This window comes from Squalius cephalus (assembly GCF_949319135.1).
Source record: "Squalius cephalus genome assembly, chromosome: 12".
Taxonomy (NCBI): domain Eukaryota; kingdom Metazoa; phylum Chordata; class Actinopteri; order Cypriniformes; family Leuciscidae; genus Squalius; species Squalius cephalus.
This window is the reverse complement of record NC_137133.1, coordinates 1,725,794-1,748,219: the sequence shown is the minus strand read 5'-3', so window position 1 is coordinate 1,748,219 and position 22,426 is coordinate 1,725,794. Positions and strand designations below refer to the sequence as shown.

The 22,426-nt window shown below is 39.4% G+C and overlaps 1 protein-coding gene across 5 annotated transcripts in view; it reads left to right on the top strand.

The window, feature by feature from the left end:
* The window catches only part of lama2 (laminin, alpha 2), a 250,998-nt gene that overhangs the window by 26,860 nt on the left and 201,712 nt on the right, over window positions 1-22,426 (top strand). For all 5 annotated transcript variants that reach the window (XM_079887440.1, XM_079887439.1, XM_079887438.1 and 2 more), the window contains exon 2: window positions 16,805-16,975. In XM_079887440.1, coding sequence (XP_079743566.1) covers window positions 16,805-16,975 — 171 coding nt within the window. The remainder of the gene's footprint in view (window positions 1-16,804; window positions 16,976-22,426) is intronic.

Sequence of the window (22,426 nt, the reverse complement as noted above, 5' to 3'; positions counted from 1 at the left end):
ACATAAAACTTATAATTGGAACTGTTAATAGAAAACGCAACTACAAATAATAAGACATACTTACAAGATGTGATCCACAAACAACAGATTGTCCCGACAAAGTGGGAATTGCTCCATTTCAGGAGAAGCTTTTGTGCGGTGCCTGCATTGTGTTTCTGGAAGCTGTTCTCCGTAAAATGTGCAGCACACAGATAAATGTTGGGACTATACTGTTCAGGAACAGTGTTTGAAATCAATTTAACCACACTTTTAACCAGTTTGTCAGTCTTAGGAAGGTCAAACAAATGAGTTGTGGAAAAAACAACCAGGCCTTGTCCGCTTCCTCACAGTTCTTTTTTCAGTCTTGTTTGTTAATGTGTAGTTTCCTTGTTGATTTTCTCCTGCATATTCTCCTGGTTTATTAAAGAGACTTTTGGTATTCATTCTGATGTGTGCGTGTTCATCTACACGTCACCTCTGGGAGGGAATTAAACCAAATCATTCTGATGACAAACTTTGTCTCAGGTGTCTCAGGTAGCTCAGGTGTAATGACCAACTTAACATTTGAGATTCTGTGCGATGCGTTTGGTCCAGTTATCCAATCACATCCATATTGAGGTAAAGCCACATGAGTTTTTCTGTTTGTTTTTTTGCACATAAATGGGTTTATTCAGTAACTTTTTCCATTGTAGTTTGTGCACATATCTTCTTATCGGATAAAAAAGATTATGTTTTTTTTCATATTGGTGCTTCCACCCAGCAGTTTTTAAATGCGATATCCCAAAATTCACATAAAAATGTGTGGATAGAAACATAACTACTGGCAATCTCAGCGCGTCATTTATAGTGGATTCTCATAATCAGGTGCTGTTCACAGTCCCTAATGAAAAATGCTCTGGTTAGTTGCAGTAAATCTCAGCAAGGGTGCTGTTAGCGGCCGTCAACACACTCTTAAACTCCATCAAAACACACACACACATTCCTGATTTACAGCCATCCACACCTCTGGAACTGAGGAGCAATTCACTGAGAACTCTACTTGTCACGGTACAGGCTCATTGATATCAGATTTATTACCCGTATGGTTTCACTGAGCAGTGTGGCGTCAAATCAATTTCCCTGTTCAAACTTAAAATCATACCACAACATATATGTCATAATGAGAAAATGATTCCTAAATATATAATGTCATGACAATAAAATGTCCATGCCCTTCACATCCATGCATTGATGCCAAATGTTTCTCATTAAAAGAAATGGCGTTCTAAATAGTGACTTTGGATGCCTTTTTTGATGCCTTCGGAGTGAGAACGGGATGTATTATGTAAATGCTTGAGCAAAAAGGAAGCTTTTAAACCCGTGTAAGGATGTGCATTCTCCATCTGGCAGAGCTGAGCCACAAGTTCTCATTACAATCTAATCATCTCTGAGCAGCTGATTCACTGAGATACGCTCTCTCTCCGACAGTATCGTATGGGTGAGTGTGTTTCTGACCCATCACACTGAGCTTGACCCCTCTGTAATTTTGATTAGATCTTTGATCAAGCTACAAGCTATGAGCAAGCAGAGCGTATTTGTCCATCTCCATCAGCTGTGGATTTTAGAGACATGTCATGGTGACACATTCAACCCTGTTTCTATTAGTCAAGTGGGCAAATGCTGGGCCAGTTACACCTCCAGCATTTAGGAGGGGTAAATATGGTAAAAGATGCCCCTTTGTTTGGGGATACTGCCCCAGTGACAAGCTGCTGTACCCTGTAAGTACAATCGTTTTTATGTTCAGGGGTTGAGAATGGATAAACACCTTGAATATTCGATTTTCACATGTAGGCGGGCATTAAATGCCCCTTTCCACTGACTGGTCAACCAAAGATCAACCTGTGCCGTCATCAATTCTTCCTCATTTCTGTGCAGCATAATAATAGTCATCCTCTGCTACAGTTGTGCAGATTCTTAAAGCGTTTATTGCAATTATTTGTAAATGACTTAGCTCTGCTCTGTCCAGTGTGTCGCACACCTTTGCTACTCAGGTTTTGAGAGTTGGACAGCTAAATAAAACAGGTGGTATGCCAAAGGGTCACCACGATTTTGCCAAGTAAGACATGTTCCTGGATCAACATATTTTGTTGATCCTGGAATAACATTCCTGTCCCAAAATTTAGCCCTTACCCCATCCCTACCCCTAAACCTAACCCTACCCATAACGTTTCCCTAAAATCAGAGGGAAATGATAGGTGAATAACACTGATGTTGAAGCACCTCACCCTGGTTCTAAGCCTAAACTTGACATAAACTGTAAACTTGTCCCTCAAATCTGATTGGTTGATTAGAAAGTTGTTCCAGGATCAACAAAGATGTTGATCCAGGAACATGTGGTACTTGGTGAGATCACGTTCACCTATGCGAAAGACGTAGGCTAGGGGTTAATGTGGGTGCAGTTGTGCACATTCATATTTCTGAAATAAACACTCTGGCAAGCCATTCGTTAGTCTGGTTGTTTAATGAGAAAGAGATGAAATGCAGTTGCAATAAATGCTCTAAGAATCTGTACAAATGTAGCAGCGGAAGAGTATTATTCTGTTGCGCAGAACTGAGGAAAAACTGATGACAGCACAGTTTGATCTTTGGTTGATCAGTGGAAAGGTTTCATTCACACCGTATAAATCAAACATACAAGTCGTTTATCCATTTTCTACACTGTAAAAAATTTGCTGTAGTTTTGCAGCTGTTTGCCAGTAACTTACTGTAGATTTAAATTTATGTTATTTACTGGCAACAGTTTGTTCAAAGTTAAATGAACATTAAACATTAACAAGTCTTTGTCTTTAAAGAATAAAATTATAAAATAACAATATAATGCAAAGCATTCTGGGAACCAGAAATCTTCATCAACCTTTTTCTGTTTTTTTTCCTTCAGATTTTGGTTCCCAGAATGCTTTGCATGATGATGTTATTTTAGTTTTATTCTGTAAAGATAAAGACTTGTTAATGTTTAATGTTCATTTAATTTTGAACAAATTGTTGCCAGTAAATAACATCAATTTAAATCTACATTAAGTTACTGGCAAGTAGCTGCCAGTAATACTGTAATTTCTACAGATTTTTCTAACAGTGTACCCCTAAAACATTAAAACAAAAAAAATAATGCTGAACTATTGATTTTCCATTACTTCATTTTCGATTTCTCATTTTTCTCTTTTCACTATTAAATTTAAAAAAATGAATTAACGCAATGTACACAGATCCGGATCCCACACATTTAAATACAATGGCAGTTTGGTAATGAATCTCGTAGTACGAGCGTTGAATTTTTAAGATGACTTGCATTCTGTTGCCTTCCGTTTTTGTCGATGTGTGTCATTATATCACTAGTGATATGTATATCTAGTTATAGGGAATATAATGACCTCTCGCTAAAGTGACTTCATTGTGGACTGTTGCAGTCATGCAGATGTGCGAAATTTGAAGATCCTCTAACAGGGTTTAAACAAAGGGGTATTGCTCCACAGCAAAGGCAAATTGCATCTTTTGTTCATACGTTTGACTGTGTGTGTGTGTGTGTGTGTGTGTGTGTGTGTGTGTGTGTGTGTGTGTGTGTGTGTGTGTGTGTGTGTGTGTGTGTGTGCCTCCACAGCTGCATGTGTGTTTATATGCATGTATTGCTTCACTTGCAGAAATTCTTGACCTGATTGTCCTGAACCCCAAGTAAAAAAAAAAAAACATGTCTAGACAGTTTGTGCCCTTTGTGTGTGTGTTTGCTACCCAGACTGCAATTCTAATCTGCGTGTTTCCTGTTTATGGGAGTGTGGATGGTGTCAGGAGCCCCATGGGGAGTTGTTAGGTCTGTTTCCTTCCACAGTCAAATCATAAACCCATCAAATTATGGCACAGTAAAAATATAAAATAAATAAAAAACATCAAATTCCTGCAAGATACAATGCTCAGTGGAGACCTGCGGATGTTTCTTTATCATTTATCATGTATGTTTCATGTTATGGCTGTTAGGGCGCACTTTCCATGAAAACAGGGTACAAAAGCCTTGAAACTCCTTTTCCTTTTCTTATCAAATAGTCAATGAAAGGGGCTGCTTTATCTTCAGAAACTGTTTATCATCCACCTCAGGAGCACAAAATAAATATTATATGACCTGTTTTTAATTTTTATTTTGGATGTTTTTATATATTTTTATTCCTTGGACATGTTTTGATTCCTCTTTGGACGTGATTAAACTTGAAGAATGCCGTCAAATTTCAGATAAAATTGCAGTTAAAGTGCAACAGTCGGGTTCCAGAAGTAAAAAAAAAAAAAAAAAAAAAAAAAAAACTCAATTCATTTTCCCCGTAGGGAAACTGAATTTTAATGATAACTTATAAACCTTTAAAGACGGACCTACTGTGAGTCCCAAGGTTGTTAACTGATGGAATAATCTTTTGCTGAAGCCATCCATTCATATTATTTCAATAATATTAAAATGTACTCTAATATTACCAATGTATATATTGGTAACACTTTAATTTAATGGCCCCTTTTGAACATTATATTGACTATGTTAACTTTGCATCTACATGCCAACTAACTCTCATTATAGTATTAGTAGACTGTCTGTTTAATATCTGCTAACACTTTATTGTGATGTTGACATTCTACTGACTATAAGTAACTTTGCAACTACATGTCAGCTAGTTCTAACCTGAACCCTACCAGTATACTAATACTCTACTAATTCTCTAATGAGAGCTAGTAGACATGTAAGTGCAACGTTACTTATAGTCAAAATAATGTGTTAAAGGGACTATCAAAATAAAGTGAAACCATATTATATTAAATAGGCTATATTATTTTATGTTTAAAATAATCAGCTGAATTTGTGGTGGAAAATAACATTACCCATGTGCAGAGAATTCGATCAATCAGATACAGCGAGCAAATTGCGGCAAAAGTGTAATCGAAATGTTCTCCCTACGGTCTCAAAATTTTGCAATGAAAAATTTTGGATTTTGCCATTATTTTTTATTTGATAATGTGATTTGCAATGCTTCATGGGATTGTAGTTATTTCCCTTATTAAAGCCATTAAGTTTACAGTCTTCTATCTTTGTTTTTTGTTTTTTGTCCGTTTTTTTAAAATACATATTTGCTTTTAATAAAAGTTAGTTTTCTTGTGATTCACTACGTAACTTGTTGGTTTGGTTCATGGATCATAAAATTTTATCCAAGACTTGTTACCTCACCACAGAACTAGAGCCCGAGCCAACGCTCGCCATTGGACCATGTGTGAGAGCTATCTCCCACCATGGAGCCAGAGCCAGCCAACGTGTTCGTCCCAAAGCTATAAGCCGGAAGCCGCCGTCCCGGAGTCCGCGCTGTGGGGGCAGTTCACTCCCGAACCAGCTGAGGAGCACTGGCTCATTAACTTCCCAGCAAAGCCAGATCTCACACTTGTGGATCCAGGATCCCCTGGTTCCACCTCACCCTGTCAGCCTATCGACTCCACCTCGGCCTGTCAGCCTATCAGCTCCACCTTGCCCTGTCAGCCTATCAGCTCCACCTTGCCCTGTCAGCCTATCAGCTCCACCTTGCCCTGTTAGCCTATCGGCTCCACCTCGGCCTGTCAGCCTATCAGCTCCACCTTGCCCTGTCAGCCTATCAGCTCCACCTTGCCCTGTCAGCCTATCGGCTCCACCTCGGCCTGTCAGCCTATCGGCTCCACCTCGCCCTGTCAGCCTATCGGCTCCACTTCGGCCTGTCAGCCTATCGGCTCCACCTCGGCCTGTCAGCCTGTCGGCTCCACCTCTGCCTGTCAGCCTATCGGCTCCACCTCGACCCGAAAAGCACTATATAAATGTAGTGAATTAATGGTCCAACATTGGTCCAACATTGCTCGGGCTCCACCGGGCTCCCTCGTTCCTCCGGCTCCACCTTGATCACTCGTCATCCTGGTTCCGCAGCGAAATTCTGGCTGCACCTCAGCCCTCCACCCCTTTGGCTCCACTGGGTTCCTCTTTTCCTCTGGCTCTCCTTTAGGTCCTCGCTCCCTCCGTTCTTGCCCTGCTCTGCCAGGCAATTTTGCTTTGGGCCATCGTCCTCATGGTTTTGCAGGGATCTCCTCGGTCGCCAACTCCACCTCAGTCAAGGCTCCACCCATGGGACCTATCCAGGCTCCATCCTCCTTCGACTCTGCTGTGGTGTTCCTCTCTGCTGTGTCCTGTCCTTCACCAGCCCCTCGTCCTCCTCCAAAGCCCCATCCCTCTCTCCACAACTGGACATTACTGCATGGTGTGAGGACATGGAGAGATTTGCCAGGGCTATGTCTAGTTTAGTTGTGTTTTTGTCCATGTGTCTTGGTTTCATGTTTACCCTTTTAGTTTAGATTTCATTGTGCCCTTGTTAGTTTCCTTAAACATTCATCTGTTGTTCATTTAGTACCCTTGTGTATTTATACTCCCTGCTCATTTCAGTACCTTGTCAGTTCTCATCTTGGTGTATTCTCCTCGTTTTAATTAAAGTATTCTGTGTTTATATATTCTGCATCATGCATCTTACTAATACCATGCTGTCTGAACGTGAGAGTATGCTTACATGGAGCAAGAATTAAGAAATAGCTCAGGTGCAAGTAGGTTTCCCCATCTAGGCAGACAAATATTTGCCTACTATTCAATTCCAGTCCTCTTTGAATAAAATTGTATGTAATTTAAAAATAAATAAAAACTCATAGAGCCTTTATCATCATTCTCTGTGCCTCTCCTGATATGTTCCTTGCGTTTTGAAAAAATACTGGTCTAGCATATCTATTTTCAAGAACATAGGATTTTTTCCTTTTATTCCTTAAAAAAAAAAAAAATATATATATATATATATTAATATCAAATACATATATTAAATAAATAAACATGTAATGGAACATCAATTTGTACCCTGTTTGTGGAAAGAGCCAGAAATATACTTGAGCTGTCAGTGCTTGTTAGAAAAACTAAATCAAATGAACTGCCAAACTGCTTTACCCCTTTAAAGACAAAACTGTGTTGTGTGGAGAGTTTGTGTGTAGTGTGTAGGTTTGTGTGAATCGCTCTGCTCTGCTGTTTTTGGCTGTGATGGAGCTCTTCTTAGAGCTGGCCGCTGGCCGGTTAGATTGATGTCCATGTGTGGCAGCTCTGTGTGATGACTGATGCGTGTGTTTGCCAGGAGCTGCAACCTTGATTGTGATAAAGCACAGAGCTGCCATCAATATACGCTTACTTCCACTGAATCAAACTTTGATCAAGATGGGTCGAGAGGTGAGGAGCAGAGAGGAAAATAGAGCTGAAAATTAAAAAGTGGATCAAATTTTGCCTGTAAAAAGGATTACATGGATGATGATGTGACAATTTATTTCGATAAAATTTATTTTGACACTTTTATTTCGAAACTTTATTTCCACTTTAGACATTCTACTGACTATTATAAAGTAAATTTACCAATACATATCAACTAACTCTCATTAGACTGTCTGCTTATCATCTGCTAACGCTTTTTGATGCTTGATGCACATTTTGATGCCCCTCCAACAGACATTCTACTGACTATAAGTAACGTCTCGGTTACGTATGTAACCCTCGTTCCCTGAAGGAGGGAACGGAGACGTAGTCGACGTGTCGACTGATTGGGATCATGCTAGGAAGCCTGTCATCTTTGAGTACTGTAAAAACGAGCCAATGGACATTGGCATGCGTGAATCGCATCACACGCCCCGCCCCGCAGCGCGGGTATAAACATGGAAGTGGATTTGTTTGTCACTGAGGAGCCGAGTGGGTCCCGGTCAGCGGTGGTACAGCAATAGTGGCTGGGGGACTACATCTCCATTCCCTCCTTCAGGGAACAAGGGTTACATATGTAACCGAGACGTTCCCTTTCAGTCGGTCACGTTCTAACTTTAGCTGGACAATAACTTTATTCTAGAGCTGCTGTAAAGCCAAAACAATCTCTCAGATCGTAAGCAAGCCTCATTCTTTAGAGGGAGCTCTCGCAGAAGTAATAGTATCTACATTCCTTCAGAGGTAGATAGCTGAACCACCGCAACGGAACCTGGATTTCTCCGGTTCGGTGCAGGTGCCAACGGTGCCCCATCTCTGAGAAATGATGCGATTCACGCACGCCAATGTCCATTGGTTCGTTTTTACTATACTCAAATATGACAGGCTCCCTAATGTCATCCCAATCAGTCGACACATTGACTACGTCGAACGTGACCGAATGAAAGGGAACTTTGCAACTACATGTCAGCTTATACAAACCTTTCCTACCAGTCTACTAATACTCTAATGAGAGTTAGTTGACATGTAGTTGCAAATTAATGAGAGTGAATTGACGTGTCATGGTGTGGCTATAGTAACGTTCATGATGAAGTAGATGGATAACAAAAACAGTCTTTAATATTTCAAAACAGAACACTCAGGAGATCAGATTGTAAATTGTACTAAATTATATTTTTTGAAAATATAAAATGCAGAAAGTTTTCTGTGAGGGATGTGGTTAGGGCTAGATAGAATATACAGTTTGTACAGTATAAAAATGATTATGTCTATGGAAATCAAATGTGTGTGTGTGTGAGTGTGTGTGGGTGGGTGTGTGTGTGAGTGACTTCCATCTTTGTTTCTGTCATTCTGTATAACACATCACAATGTTTCCATGGTGACAAAATCCAGAATAGCACTTAAAGATGAACGACTTCCTTAATATAGGATAATGACACTTGTCATTTGCAATTGGCTGTGCTTTTATTACCTTTTTACTTCCTTTCTTCCATTTATTCATTGCTTGTTTATAATTATGAAGCAGGCTTGGACTGGTTCTGGTGGCTTTGGAGACGAACACACACACACACACACACACACACACACACACACACTTTCTGCTCAGAAGCTGTGATTGAAAGCGGAACAGAGTCTGATGGGTTTATGTTGCAGGGTATTACAAGTGTGGCATCGCAAGTGTTTCAATACAAGTGTGTGTGTGTGTGTGTGTGTGTGTGTGTGTGTGTGTGTGTGTGTGTGTGTGTGTGTGTGTGTGTGTGTGTGTGTGTGTGTGTGTGTGTGTGTGTGTGTGTGTGTGTGTGTGTGTGTGTGTGTGTGTGTGTGTGTGTGTGTGTGTGTGTGTGTGTGTGTGTGTTGCAAAAAAATCATTTTCTTACAGTATACAGGAACATATTTTAGAAGAAAAGAAAAATTGCATAAGATCCCAGGGTAAACATGTACTGCTCAAATGCTGGTCTTTCAAAGCTCAGACGACTTAAAGCGGATAGCTCACCCAAAGATTACTCATCCTCAAGCCTTCCTAGGTGTATATGACTTTCAGACGAACACAATCAGAGTTATATTAAAAAAGTGAATGGAGGACGAGATTTTGATGCCCAAAAAAGCACATCCATAAATCTTAAAAGTACTCCATATCTATTTTTATAACTTTAAAACTAAAATAGCCAGCTTTCGACAGACGGCCATACGCACTGATTTACGGTGAAAGAGTGACCTCTGACCTGACGCATGACGTATTGACGAACGCTGAAGCGCAGACGATAGAGAAAAACAAAACACCGGTCACGAATTAGAAGTTTAAAACGAGAAAACGAGACAAATGTCGGTGGATTTCGATATAAGAGAAGAGGACCTTGAGTTTGTTGAGTCCTGTTTGTTTGAACCGCAAGAGGCGTCAAAGTTTACGTTACTCCCACAACGCATCAGGGGCCTCAACTTGCGTACTGTTGGCTGTCTGCCGGAAGCTAGTTATTTTAGTTTTAAAGTTTTAAATATGAATATTTCTCTTACACGAACGCACCGCTTCGCTTCAGAAGGAAACAAGGCAGAAATACTGATTAAGACAATGGTTTCTTGCAGTGTTGAATCTTTCAGATCCAGGTTGAATTCACATCATTTGAAGGCAGGATCTTGTTTGTAGCCTTTCTGTGATTTTCTGGATGCACAGGTCTTTTCACAATGTTTCCCAGCTCTACCGGAGGCGTTGTGTGCATTATTTCCCCCTGCAGGGATAGCTGGTTTTAGCTGAAACATTTGTATGTCTGAACCGACAGCTGGGCTCAACCCATCAGAAATGCACTGTGAAGACGAGGAGCAGGATGGGAGTGAGCGATGGAGAATTCATCTTTTGAAAGGCATGTCTCTCGGCTGTGAGGCCTGCAGACGGCTTACCGCTCCTGACGCACACACGCCATGAAAGAATAATTAGTTTTTGTCAAGCTGAATGAAGGATCAGCCGTATCAGGATATGAATGAAGAAGGAATGAGCGCTGATATCGATCCGGTCTGGTTCAGACAGAAATAAAGAAGGAAAGAAAGAGCTGTGATCCTGAGCTGTGTTGAGCTTCGTCCCTAGCACCATAACAGCATCTGAACGCTCTCGGAAACATGACAAGTCTTTTAGAATCATTTCATCTGGATTGACAATTATATAGGCTACTTTCAGCTGCAGGAGCTCAAGTGTCATGTGAATAGCGTTCCCAGTTTTCATACATTTTCGCTTTTCAATGCATACGTGTTCAGATCATCTTTGAGAGTGATAAAGGTCAACACATCTGAGACCATCTGAATATGTGAATGTGTGCCGTGATTGATCGAATGTCATCTATTTTTTTGCTAATGGTAATTAGATAGGCTAATAGACATCCACAGATGTCAGCATTGGGAAAAATTCTGAATTCAAGAACCAGTTTCCTCTGTTCACGAGTGTGAATTGAAATTATTCTCACAGGACATTGAACTCTGTCTACTTTTGTGTTCATTCCCTTTTAAGTAAGCAATAAGGTACGAGAGGCTGTGCTGTATCGTGAACAAGTCACGGCTGAAGGGCGTTGTTTGGCACGACGCGAAGCGGAAAGTTTTAAAGAAAAACTACTTGTTTCTCCAGTGACAATGTAACAATAAGTAACAACAGAGTGAGTAATTTAAATCATTCACTCAATTTATTCGTTCAACAATGCTAATTTGATCAGGAATGAAACATGTAACTGTTTTTTTGTTTATCATTGAGTCACTGAATTATTCACTTAAACATTTTGTTCTGATTCATTCAGGGACAAAAGTCATTGGGCCCTATCTTGCACCCAGCGCAATTGACTTTGTACACCGACTCATGTATCATTCCTATTTTGCACCCGTGCAAAGCGCGCTTTTCCCTCCACAGAAGCACGTCGCTAAACTAGGGAATGAACTTGCGCTCCCTGGGCGGTTCAGCGCAAAAAAGGAGGCGTGTTCCGGCGCAAACAATCCCTGGTGCTATTTTGCTGTTCCATAAAACAATTGCGCCACTGGCCAGAAAAAAACGAGTCTAAAGTCAGTGGCGCGTTGCGCGTTGTTCATTATGCTATTTTAAGGGCGCATGCTCGACCATAATGTAAAGCGTGCACAACGCGCATACACTTTGATTCTCTAATCTACACAGAAGCAGCAGTTTTCATTTTTGCAAATCATATTATTACAAACGATAGATATATGCCTGTTTAACCGAAGCTAATTTGGGTGTTTCTCCATCCCCAATGTCACTTCTCTCTCTTTTACGGCCGTGACGAGAGCGTTGCTCTCCTCGGCTGTGAACCGCTCCTGGCACGCGTCTGGCAAATCCGCCGTTATAATAGCAATCCGCCATGGAACAAGCGCGCCTGCTCTTAAAGGGAATGTGAGATGACGCTCTGATTGGTTTATTTCACGTTACGCCTAAACCACACCTATGAGTAATGAAGCGACTTCAGACCAACACATTTTAGATTTGCGTCGGGCGCAAGAGTCATTTATCCCGCCGGTATAATAGCAACAGCGCCCGAGACCCGCCCACAAAGCTACTTGCGCTTTGCGCTTTGACACTTGCGTTTCAGATCGTTAAAATAGGGCCCCTTGAATCATTCACATGATTTTTTTTAAAATCATCTTGGGCGCTGTTGCTATTATACCGGCGGAATAAATGACTCTTGACTCAGACTATTTTCTGAAACTGCAAAATAGCACCAGGGAACGTTTGCGCCGGAACACGCCTCCTCTTTTCTCTGAACCGCCCCCGGGAGCGCAAGTTCATTCCCTAATTTACCGACGTGCGTCTGTGGAGGGAAAAGTCCGCTGTGCGCGGGTGCAAAATATTAATGATACATGCGTCGGTGTACAAAGTCAATTGCGCTGGGTGCGAGATAGGACCCAAAGTTTTGAATGTTGAATAACATAAAGTCAATGGGATATTTCCAAAAGAATAAAAATGTGCTGTAAGTTTAGCACTTAGAGGTTTAGAACAAACCCTGAGCAGAATGTGTGAGGAACATCAGTACAAACACTAAAATAGATGATGGATTGGTTTGTTAAGCTCCAGTTTCCAAAACATCCAAGCTGGAAGTTGTTAATGCTTCCTGGGAAAATGTCCTTGTTTTGCTTTACAAATGTGTCCCATATTGAGCATAATATCCATTTGATTGTGGACATTCCAGAGCTCTGATGTGTTGGATGAAGCGCGGTGTGAAAAGACTTTATCCTAGCAGAACTAGCACCCGCATCCAGAGAATTTACTATAAAGAGCACGGGGAGAGTTTAAGTGATTGGGACAGAGAGGAGAACCTTGCTTTTGTCCAGCTCGCATGTCTTTGGGAACTCGTATGGAACATCTGTCGGAGCAGCTGAGACTGATTTCATGAGATCAAATGCTCTTTGATTCACACCGACTATACACACTCTCTCCACACAACAGAAAACCCAGTTTAATATTGCTGGTTTCAGGCCTTGTTCATATGTGGAAATAAATCAGATATAAATCAGATATGTGCCATTGCGACTGTCATGTAAACAGGCAGATCGGGTTTTCTGAGGCATTAGGCGACGTCTCCGCGGTTTAATGACGAGAGAAACCCCGACGCGCATCTGCAAAGGGATACTTTTATTATTATTATTATTATTATTATTATTATTAATAAAATTATATACATTTTTATAAATTTGTTTATGCTATAAATACATTTTTGAGTAATTACATAACCAGCCAGTGTTCAACACTCTCTGCTTGCCGTAGCTCGATTCAAAACGGTAAGCTTGTAATAATGTTTTTAATTCCAGTGGTACTGGTGGATTTCCGTGGGAAATTCGAGCATGTCTTTGCGTCATTACGTCACATCTGTCCACATAAAGAAGAGTCTCGGCTATTAGGCTATGAGTGTGAGGATGTTGGAGGTGGAGATTTATAGCCTTTTCTCACAGCACTGGATATAATTAAAATGATCAATTTGATGGCGGATCCAGAAAGGTTCAAACAACGTTTTGTCTTATTTACGGGCATTTTGCATTGTTTCTGAATGAAATAATAAAACATGACATAGGCTACTGTACACTGTTGCAACTTGTCTTTTTTCCCCAACAACATAATTTTGACCCTGTGCAACTTATGGGCAGTTGTTTTATGTAAAATATGGTTATCACTTCAGTGTGAAAACTCACTTCAGTTCAGTGTGAAAACTCCTGTTAATAATCATCTGAGGTGTCAACATTATGAATCTTATTTACATTGTTTTCAGACTTTGTTGGTTACAATGAGATAATTCACGAAGTGTAGAATTCACTCAGCAAGATCACACATTCAGAAAATTAATCATAATTGTGAAATCAAAATTGTGTCTGAATTAAGCTATTATGTACTATAAACTACTATAAACAAGAGGATTTGAACATGAGCTGAAGTGACGTCATGTTGCTCCGTCTGTATCTGAATCTTGGGAAATCCCAGGAAATGTGGGAAGTGGATACTAAGACAGTATTAATTACAGAAACGAGGACAGGCAGAGCAGCTCTCACAAAGCAGGACCAGCTCTAGTTTCATAACTATGGCTGTGTTATTTTGATGAAGGATATGTGTTTGATGAAACAGAAGTTGGATTTGAAAAGAAGGCGCATTAAATCATTACATTTTAACTGTGCAGCTTTAGAGTCTCACATTCCTGAAATTATCCTTTTGTTTCAAAGCATCCACAAGTTTGTTGATGAGGACGTTCCCATAGTTCATTTCAGCAAAAATGTTTGGCAGTCAGAGACTGAATCACAGTCCTCTACAGCAAATTGCATTATAGGGTGAAGCAGGAACAACCAATCGTTTTCAGCCTAAAGTAAATTTTCGGTTTTGGCCGAAACAGTTTTGGAGTGCTAAAGTCATTGACCGAAACAGTGATGTTTATGCTGTCTTCACATGCTATCGGAGATTTACTTCCCACATATAAAGTTGTAATTCTAGTGTATGAACTCTAGTGTATTAAACTGGAGATATTTTGATATTTAACCACGTAATACTTGTAGCTACCTTAAGCTGACTGTTATAGTTTATTGTATTGTAATAATTTTAGTTTGTGTCATTTTTTATATTTTATCTAACAGCCCAAGCATACATACAGGCCTATAGAATGGTACATAAAACAAATTCATGAGGAAAAATAACTAAATAAATCAGCAGCTCCATAGCAGATTCCAGTGATCAAGGGCTCGTCCAACGTAAGCAATGGCGTACATCCAAGGGACTGAGACAGAGGGAAGTTTGCAAGGGAAGGGCATAAAAAATTGGTCCGTGTCCAAAATCGCCCCCTATACCTTAAAATAGGGCACTATTTGAGGGAACAGCCATTTGCAGTAGTGTACCATAGTGGATGTTATCGACTGCACTCATTCAATCCCACAATGCACCTCAATAACGAGTGTACAACTGATGTACACTCAACGTCTAGAGAATACCACAGCGTAATATCATTACAGGAATACATTTATTTTTTAATTGATTATTAAATTGTTCAATTAAGGTTTATACATAGTTTCCATGACATTGAAGTTTGCTAAGTTAGCAAGCCAGGGACGCAGGACGATGTTTTATAGGTTCAGGGTGCTGCTTTTTTTTTTTTTAGGGTATCAGCAAGCAGCTGATACTGCTTGCGATCGTAATGCTAAGACATAAACAGATGGTCATTTAGTAATTTTTAGTCATTTAGTCATTTAGCAGACGCTTTTATCCAAAGCGACTTACAAATTAGGACTAAATTAAGCGAGTCATCATGAAGAGGCAAAAACAACGCAAGAAGTGCTCAAAATACGAAGTTCGGGCATTATTCAGAGTAGCATAAGCCCGATAAGTGAGGTTTTAAAGGGAAAGGAAAGGTTTTTTTTTTATTTTTTTTATGCGGTTAAGTGCTCACGGAAGAGATGGGTTTTCAGCTGTCTTTTGAATGTTGTCAGGGATTCTGCATTCCGGATGAGGGTGGGGAGAGTGTTCCACCAGCAGGGAACTGTGAATGAGAATGTTCTGGAAAGTGATTTTGTGGCTTTCTGTGATGGAACCACAAGACGTCGCTCTTTCTGTGCGTTCACACCGCCGCCGACTTGAGCTGCAAAGAAGCTCTGGCCGCCCAGTCAAAGACGCTTGTCAAAAAGTACGGGGAAGCTTGTTGACGCTTTGGTCGCTCTGACGTAACAGCATTCTGTGTTCGATCATGGGAGAAGAGAAGTGTCACACCATGAAATGTAAACAGAAAACAAGCAATGCATTCAGAAATTTAGGATATCGCGCAAGATTTGTCAACACAGAAAACATTTCATCCCTGGAGAGTTTTTTTTCGACACCATCGTATCAATTGATTTTGATTAATATGCGCGAGGGAGAGAGAGAGCAAGAGTCTTGCATTCAAGACAGCGCTCGGGTGAGTGCGCGCGCGCGGCCGGGGCTCTCTCTCTCTCCGCTCGTTCTTATGCCCTGTCAAGCTGACAGGACTTTAAAACACATGCAAATGATACACTTTCACTCTATGATGGTTAAACTGTGCAATTAATAATTTTTTCTCGGAACTAATGTTTTGGTAGGAACGAAAGTTTACATCGTATGTTTCTCCGGAATCAGCCAGCGCGAAGGACGTCTATATTCCGATTGGTTGCTGGCGTTTTGTCGCTGCTTGCCGCTGAACCGCGTCATAGCTCATTACCATAAAGTTGAGCTTCTCTCAACTTTCAGATTGACGCTCAAAACGCTCAAAACGCCCAAAACGCGACACCGAGGAATTTGACGCTCCTTGCAGCTGAGAGAAGCCAGCTTCCATTGAAAATGAATGACTTCCGGTAACTTTGGAAGCTCAAGTCGGCGGCGGTGTGAACGCACAGTTTGACCGATCGTAGGCTTCTGGTAGGGATGTAGGAGTGAGTGAAAGTAGGAGGGAGCTGAGCCTGTGATAGATCTGTAAGCAAGCGTCAATGCCTTGAACTTGATGTGAGCAGCGAGAGGTAGCCAGTGCAGAGAGATGAACAGAGGAGTGACGTGGGCCCTCTTTGGTTCGTTGAAGACAAGACGAGCTGCAGCGTTCTGGATCATCTGTAGAGGTTTGGTTGCAAATGATGTAAGTCCAGCCAGAAGAGCATTGCAGTAATCAAGCCTAGAAATGACCAGGACCTGGACGAGAAGTTGTGTTGCATGCTCAGTAAGGAAAGGCCTGATCTTCCTGATGTTGTGCAGTGCAAACCTGCATGATCGAGCTGTCTTTGAAATGTGATCTGTGAAGGTCAGCTGGTTATCAAACGTTACTCCAAGATTTCTGACCGACCTTGATGGGGTGATTGATGATGATTCTAGCTGGATAGTGAAGTCGTGTTGTAGAGATGGATTGGCAGGGAGGACGAGAAGCTCAGTCTTTGGTCATCAGTCTTTGGTCATAGTTAAGCTCTGCCTATATGGTCCTCTACACAGGTTTTTTATTTGGTGATCTGTGAGTGTGTTTGCTGTTGCGCCGTCTGTAGAAGCGGTCATCTGTCTTAGGAACAGCTAACGGTGTTTGTGTGCTGTGTGTACAGGTCTTTTCCCAGCTGTGCTGAACCTGGCCTCCATGGCAGAGATCAAGGCCAACGCCACGTGTGGAGAAACAGGACCAGAAATGTACTGCAAACTGGTGGAGCACGTACCTGGACGGCCCGTGAACAACCCTCAGTGTAGGACCTGCAACCTGAAGAGTGATCATGATTACGGTACAGAACACACACACACACACACACACTGCTCTCATGCTGTGCATAATCTATTTGATATGCTCTAATCAAAGGCTGTTTCAGCTCATAAATCACTGCATTCCTAACTCCTGCACACACGTGATGAGACAACACTGGCACAGTCGCTCGTCTAACACATGTACACTGTGTTCTTCCCTTCACAGGCCTCTTTGAAAGAATAGGAAGTGTGTTTTTAATAGCAATGTCTGATTCATGGACAAAAATGTTCTTTGGAGTCATACTTGAATGAGTCTGAAAAGTTCATTCACAGACCAGACTGAATCGGTGAGGGGTGCATTTCTCAAAAGCAACTATGGTTGCAACTTCCGTCGTTACCTACAGAGTTTAACGGAACTTGCAACTATAGTTGGCTAACAATGATTTTGGGAAATGCACCTGACTTAAAACGATCCAAGAACCAATGAGTAAGGATATTACTGATAGGGAGAAAAATACCTTTAATAATGCCAGATAGCAGGAAGAAAATGTACTGGAAATCTTTTAGGCTGATTCTTCAGAGGAACTCTGACAACACAAGCCCAACATGACCCTCATCCCACTAAAGTCAATAAGTGATTCCCGTTTTTTGTGCATTTTCAAGAATTGCAAAAGAAATTCAAATATAAACCTAAATATATACATCAGTGAATACATCTCTCTTATATGCACATGGGGGAAATGTGTATTTAGGCGTCATTTTGGTGGTGGAGAGGCTCGGAAATGCGAGATGAAGAGATGTGTGGCTGGAAGAGTCGTTGGAATAATATTATTAATTAGTGGTCGTCATTCTTAATCGCGCTCTGAGGATCAAGACCTGATAGATGGAGCAGGAATGACGGCAGAACCCGGAAGACTAATTCGTCGCTGGAGATTTTCCCATTGGGTTTTTCGATTTATGTGTAAAATGAAGCCTGTGGTAAACATAACTGGATGATACTGTGATGTTTTGTTCTACAACGTACAATGCACACACTCAACCCAAGCTTTCTTATCCAGTTACTTATTAAAAACGTACGTAACTGCTTCGAAATTCATGTTTCCACTATGGGTGTGTGTAATTTATTGAACGAAATGTCAAAGTATCATCAAGTTATGTTTACCACAGGCTTTATTTTACACATAAATCGAAAATCCCATTATAGAACCTCATAGGAAAATCTCGAAGGAACTAGTGTGGCGAATTAATCTTCTTGGTTCTGATGTCATACCTGCACCAATACACCCCTGTATTCAGGACCAGAGACTAAAAACACAACCAGTTACTGCTTATATCGATGCATTAAAAATATTAAACATAAGCCTTTATGATAAGTGGGCATTGCAAAACCCGGGAACCGTTTTGTCCCACATTGTTAATTGCTTTTTCTTAAGATAGCTGAAAGGTGAAATATGTCAGAGTTTCTTCTCCTTCATAATTAATGAATAAATGTGTTGAAATCAGGGAAATTCTGCTTTGCAATTTTTTTTAAATACATTTGGTTTTGAAGGTACAAACAATGAGTTCATTAAGCAATGGTTATAAGTTGTTAACAATGGTTACAAAATATGGAAAATTTAGCAGTGGTGCATGTTGATTCAGAGTTTGAAAAGAATCACTGTCACCATTCCTGCCATTATTATCATCAGACATAATATCAAGCATCTATTGCAAATTATACCAACTTAGTTTAGTATTAAACAGCCACAAAGTGTTTGATTAAATGCCACAGATCGACTGCATGGCTCAATACAGAGAACACACACTTCAAAGCTGCATGGAAGTAGAGCAGATGGTGTGCTTTAATATTTTAAATTTCTTATTATTTGCAATGTTATTATGAAGCCTTAGAGCATGACATCACATCCCATTGCTAATGATAGTTTTATGCATTTTGACATCACGGTCTTTGCTGTTTGAGAAGAATATGAGTGTCGATAAGAATTTAACCTAATTCAAGTCATTGTCTTAGTATTTTAAAGCAATATTCATGCATTGGAGAAAACTGATTTTATAAGTATCTGCTGTAATTACAATCTAGATGAATGTGTTCCCATTCTTTCTCAAGTTCGTTCTGTGTGAAATATGACACGTCTAGTCATATTTCACCCCAAAATCAAAAGAAAGAAATATCAAATGTTCATTATTATGTTGTGAAAAAAACACAAAAAAAAAACTAATTATGATATATTATTTTACTCTTTTTTTTCTGAATATAATTTATGCAAATTTTAATAAAGAATGGTTGTGTTCAAAGGATTCATGATACAGATTTTCTAATGAAATCTAATTAAAATCATCATTGAGATGAGTGACAATTACAAACAAACTCAAAAGAACTGTGAGCAAATGACTGAACTTTCACTTTTGGATTATCTCATTTTTTATTGGTCCATACACTCTCAGAAAAAAGGTACAAAAGCTGTCACTGTGACAGTACCCTTCAAAAGGGTTCTAATATGTTCCATTTAGGTACTAATATGTACACGTTTGGTACCAATATGTACCTTTGAGGGACTAAAATGCACTCTTTAGGTACAAAGGTGTACCTTTTGAAAAGGTACCACCACAGTGACAGCTTTTGTACCTTTTTTTCTGAGAGTGTATATATGTAAAATGTACTTTGATCTTGTGGTGTAATATGAGCCAGACATGTTCTTTGTGAGATTCACCCTTCTGTCTTCCAGTCACCTTCATGAAAGCAGTTATTTTAGGTGTTGGTGTCGTGGTTTCGGATCTGTACAAGCAGTTTGAAAGGTCTTAATAAAGTATGTGTTGAGTTGAGCCGTCGCTGCAGGAACGGCTCCAGCGCTGTCATCCACAGCTCACCTCAGCCAGTAATGAGTCAGACGCTCTAATCTGAGCTCTCTTCAAACACACAAGAGTCACCCACACACTCCCAGCCAGAGAGTGATTAATATAACATGTAATTAGAGAAAATTAGAGGAAGAGAGAGAGAGAGATGTGACTTAACCAGCGGGGGAGTTCTTTTAAATGAAACCTAGATCTCGCTCATAAATTAGAAAAGAATATATGCAGTCAAATAAATGATTAAGTGGACAACTTTAATCATCTTTGCCTGATTAAGGATCTGGCTGTAAAGAAAGATTGGAGTTTGTCTAATATAGTTTGCTTTCGACAGGCTCTGCACAGAGATAAATGTAAGTATTTCAGCGCTTATAAAACTCATCCCTCATTAGAGCAGATAGCTTTATTTCAAAAGACGGTTTTATTCAACTCCAGTCAGCTGGCGAAGGTAAAAGCCAGCAGAGACACGTTATTAAGCACCGTCGTGTCCTGTCGTGGTTTAATATGAGGTGTTATGGTGCTTTTCTAAAGGACTCGTGTCATGAGGAATCAAATCTCTCTTGATCTCTGCAGATAAAAGAGCTTGATGTACTATGAAAACACAGAAAATGAAATCTTCCTCACCAGTTCGAAAACACCATTTATTAGAATGGAATTAAATACAAATTCGGTAACACTTTATAATAACTGCATGCTATTAATCATTAGTTATGCATTACTAAACAGTTAATTCATCATTTATAAAGCATTAATAGACATTAATAAGCAGTTTATAAATACGGCTATAAATGCTTTACTCTTGATTTATTAGCATATCTATTATGTGTTTAATAATTGTATTTTCATACTTTATTAATGATCAATTTATCATTTCTAAATGAAGTATAGCATTATTTACAAACCAGTTACATTATTTACCATTATTTACAAACTAGGTATTGTCATTGATTAATAAGATCACTTAGAAAGTGTAAGTAAATGTAGTACATTCAGGGAGTTATAAAGCGTTTAGTAGTGGTCAGTTCACTATGTTTGTGAGCTCATCTAAAGTGAGGACTAGTTATGCCTTATAAAGCGTTTATAAAGGAGATTTAAAGACTCAGTTATCTTCTAAACATCATTTATAAAGGAGATTTAAAGACTCAGTTTTCTTCTAAACATCATTTATAAAGGAGATTTAAAGACTCAGTTTTCTTCTAAACAGAAAAAGGAAACAAACACACACAGTGATACAGAACATAGAAATATTAACAGTCTTTAAATCTCCTTTATAAACGCTTTACGAGGCATAACTAGTCCTCACTTTAGATGAGCTCACACACATAGTGAACTGACCACTACTAAATGCTTTATAACTCCCTGAATTAACCCTGAATTACAGTAGAAATACATGTTAATAAAGCATTTATTAACACACTAATTAACTATTACTATATGTCTGAATAATAATATGTATTTAATCAGTTTATTAATCATTTACAGTTTAATAATGCTATGCTTCATTGAGAAATGATAAATTGATCATTAATAAAGGGTGAAAATACAATTATTAAACTGCTTATTAATGTCTATTAATGCTTTATAAATGACGAATTAACTGTTTACTAATGTTTAACTAATGATTAATAGCGTGCAGTTATTATAAAGTGTTACCGACGGATCTGGTGTCGTCACTGCGTGTCTCTCTCTTCCGGTGTAGATTATGTGATAATTGCTCTTGCATCAGACGCTGTGATTTACTGGTGTTTATACAGACCCTGGTGCAGAGCTCTCTTTAGACAAATGGACAGGACGGCTCTGAACACATGCAGGAGTGTGATCGCATCAGTCAGATTCACACATGCAGCGATTAACAGGGACAACTTCAAGAAACAGTTTCTTGATCAGTATGCTTGCCTTAAACATCCTTAAAACAAAGCAAGTTTCAAAGAAAATTCATTGATCCAAAATCGAAGAAAACATAAATATGACAAATTTAAGTGAGGTTTATGTTATGCACAACAGGTAAAACCAATTTTGCCAATGACAACTTAATTCAAGAGATATTCACTGAAAACAAGTCCATACACAATCGTACACAATTTTAAATGTAACCCTATAAAGACTACTGGATCATATTTGATACACATATTTCTAAAGCCTCTAAATGATCAACACTCTGCTGAAAAACCTGTTGGACACAATCTACTTCATGCCTTCTGTCGTCTTATTGATAGCTTAGACTTTATTTATCAAGTAAAAAGCCTTTTAGAATAACTGTAAAAATGTCCAACTTCAGCTCAAGGTTCACTTGTCTTTCTTTACAGATTTTTATAAAGTAGACTGAAGAATAACTTTGATATTGTTAATAATATTTCAAGATGAACACTTACTGGACTAGCAGATTAGGTTTATTTAATTATCCATGCATATTTTTTTATAGAAAAAACATGTTCAAATGTGAGTATCAAATTGTCACTGTAAAGTGTGTAGTAGAATTCACAAAGAATGAGTGACACAGAAAAAATAACAAAACAAGGAACAGGTGTGTAACTAATCAGAAATGATGACAACAAACAATGAACAAGAATTCAGGTAACGACTGTGACTGTGACTGTGACGTAGTCAAGAAAACCATGACTAGAAACTAAACAGAACAACACAAT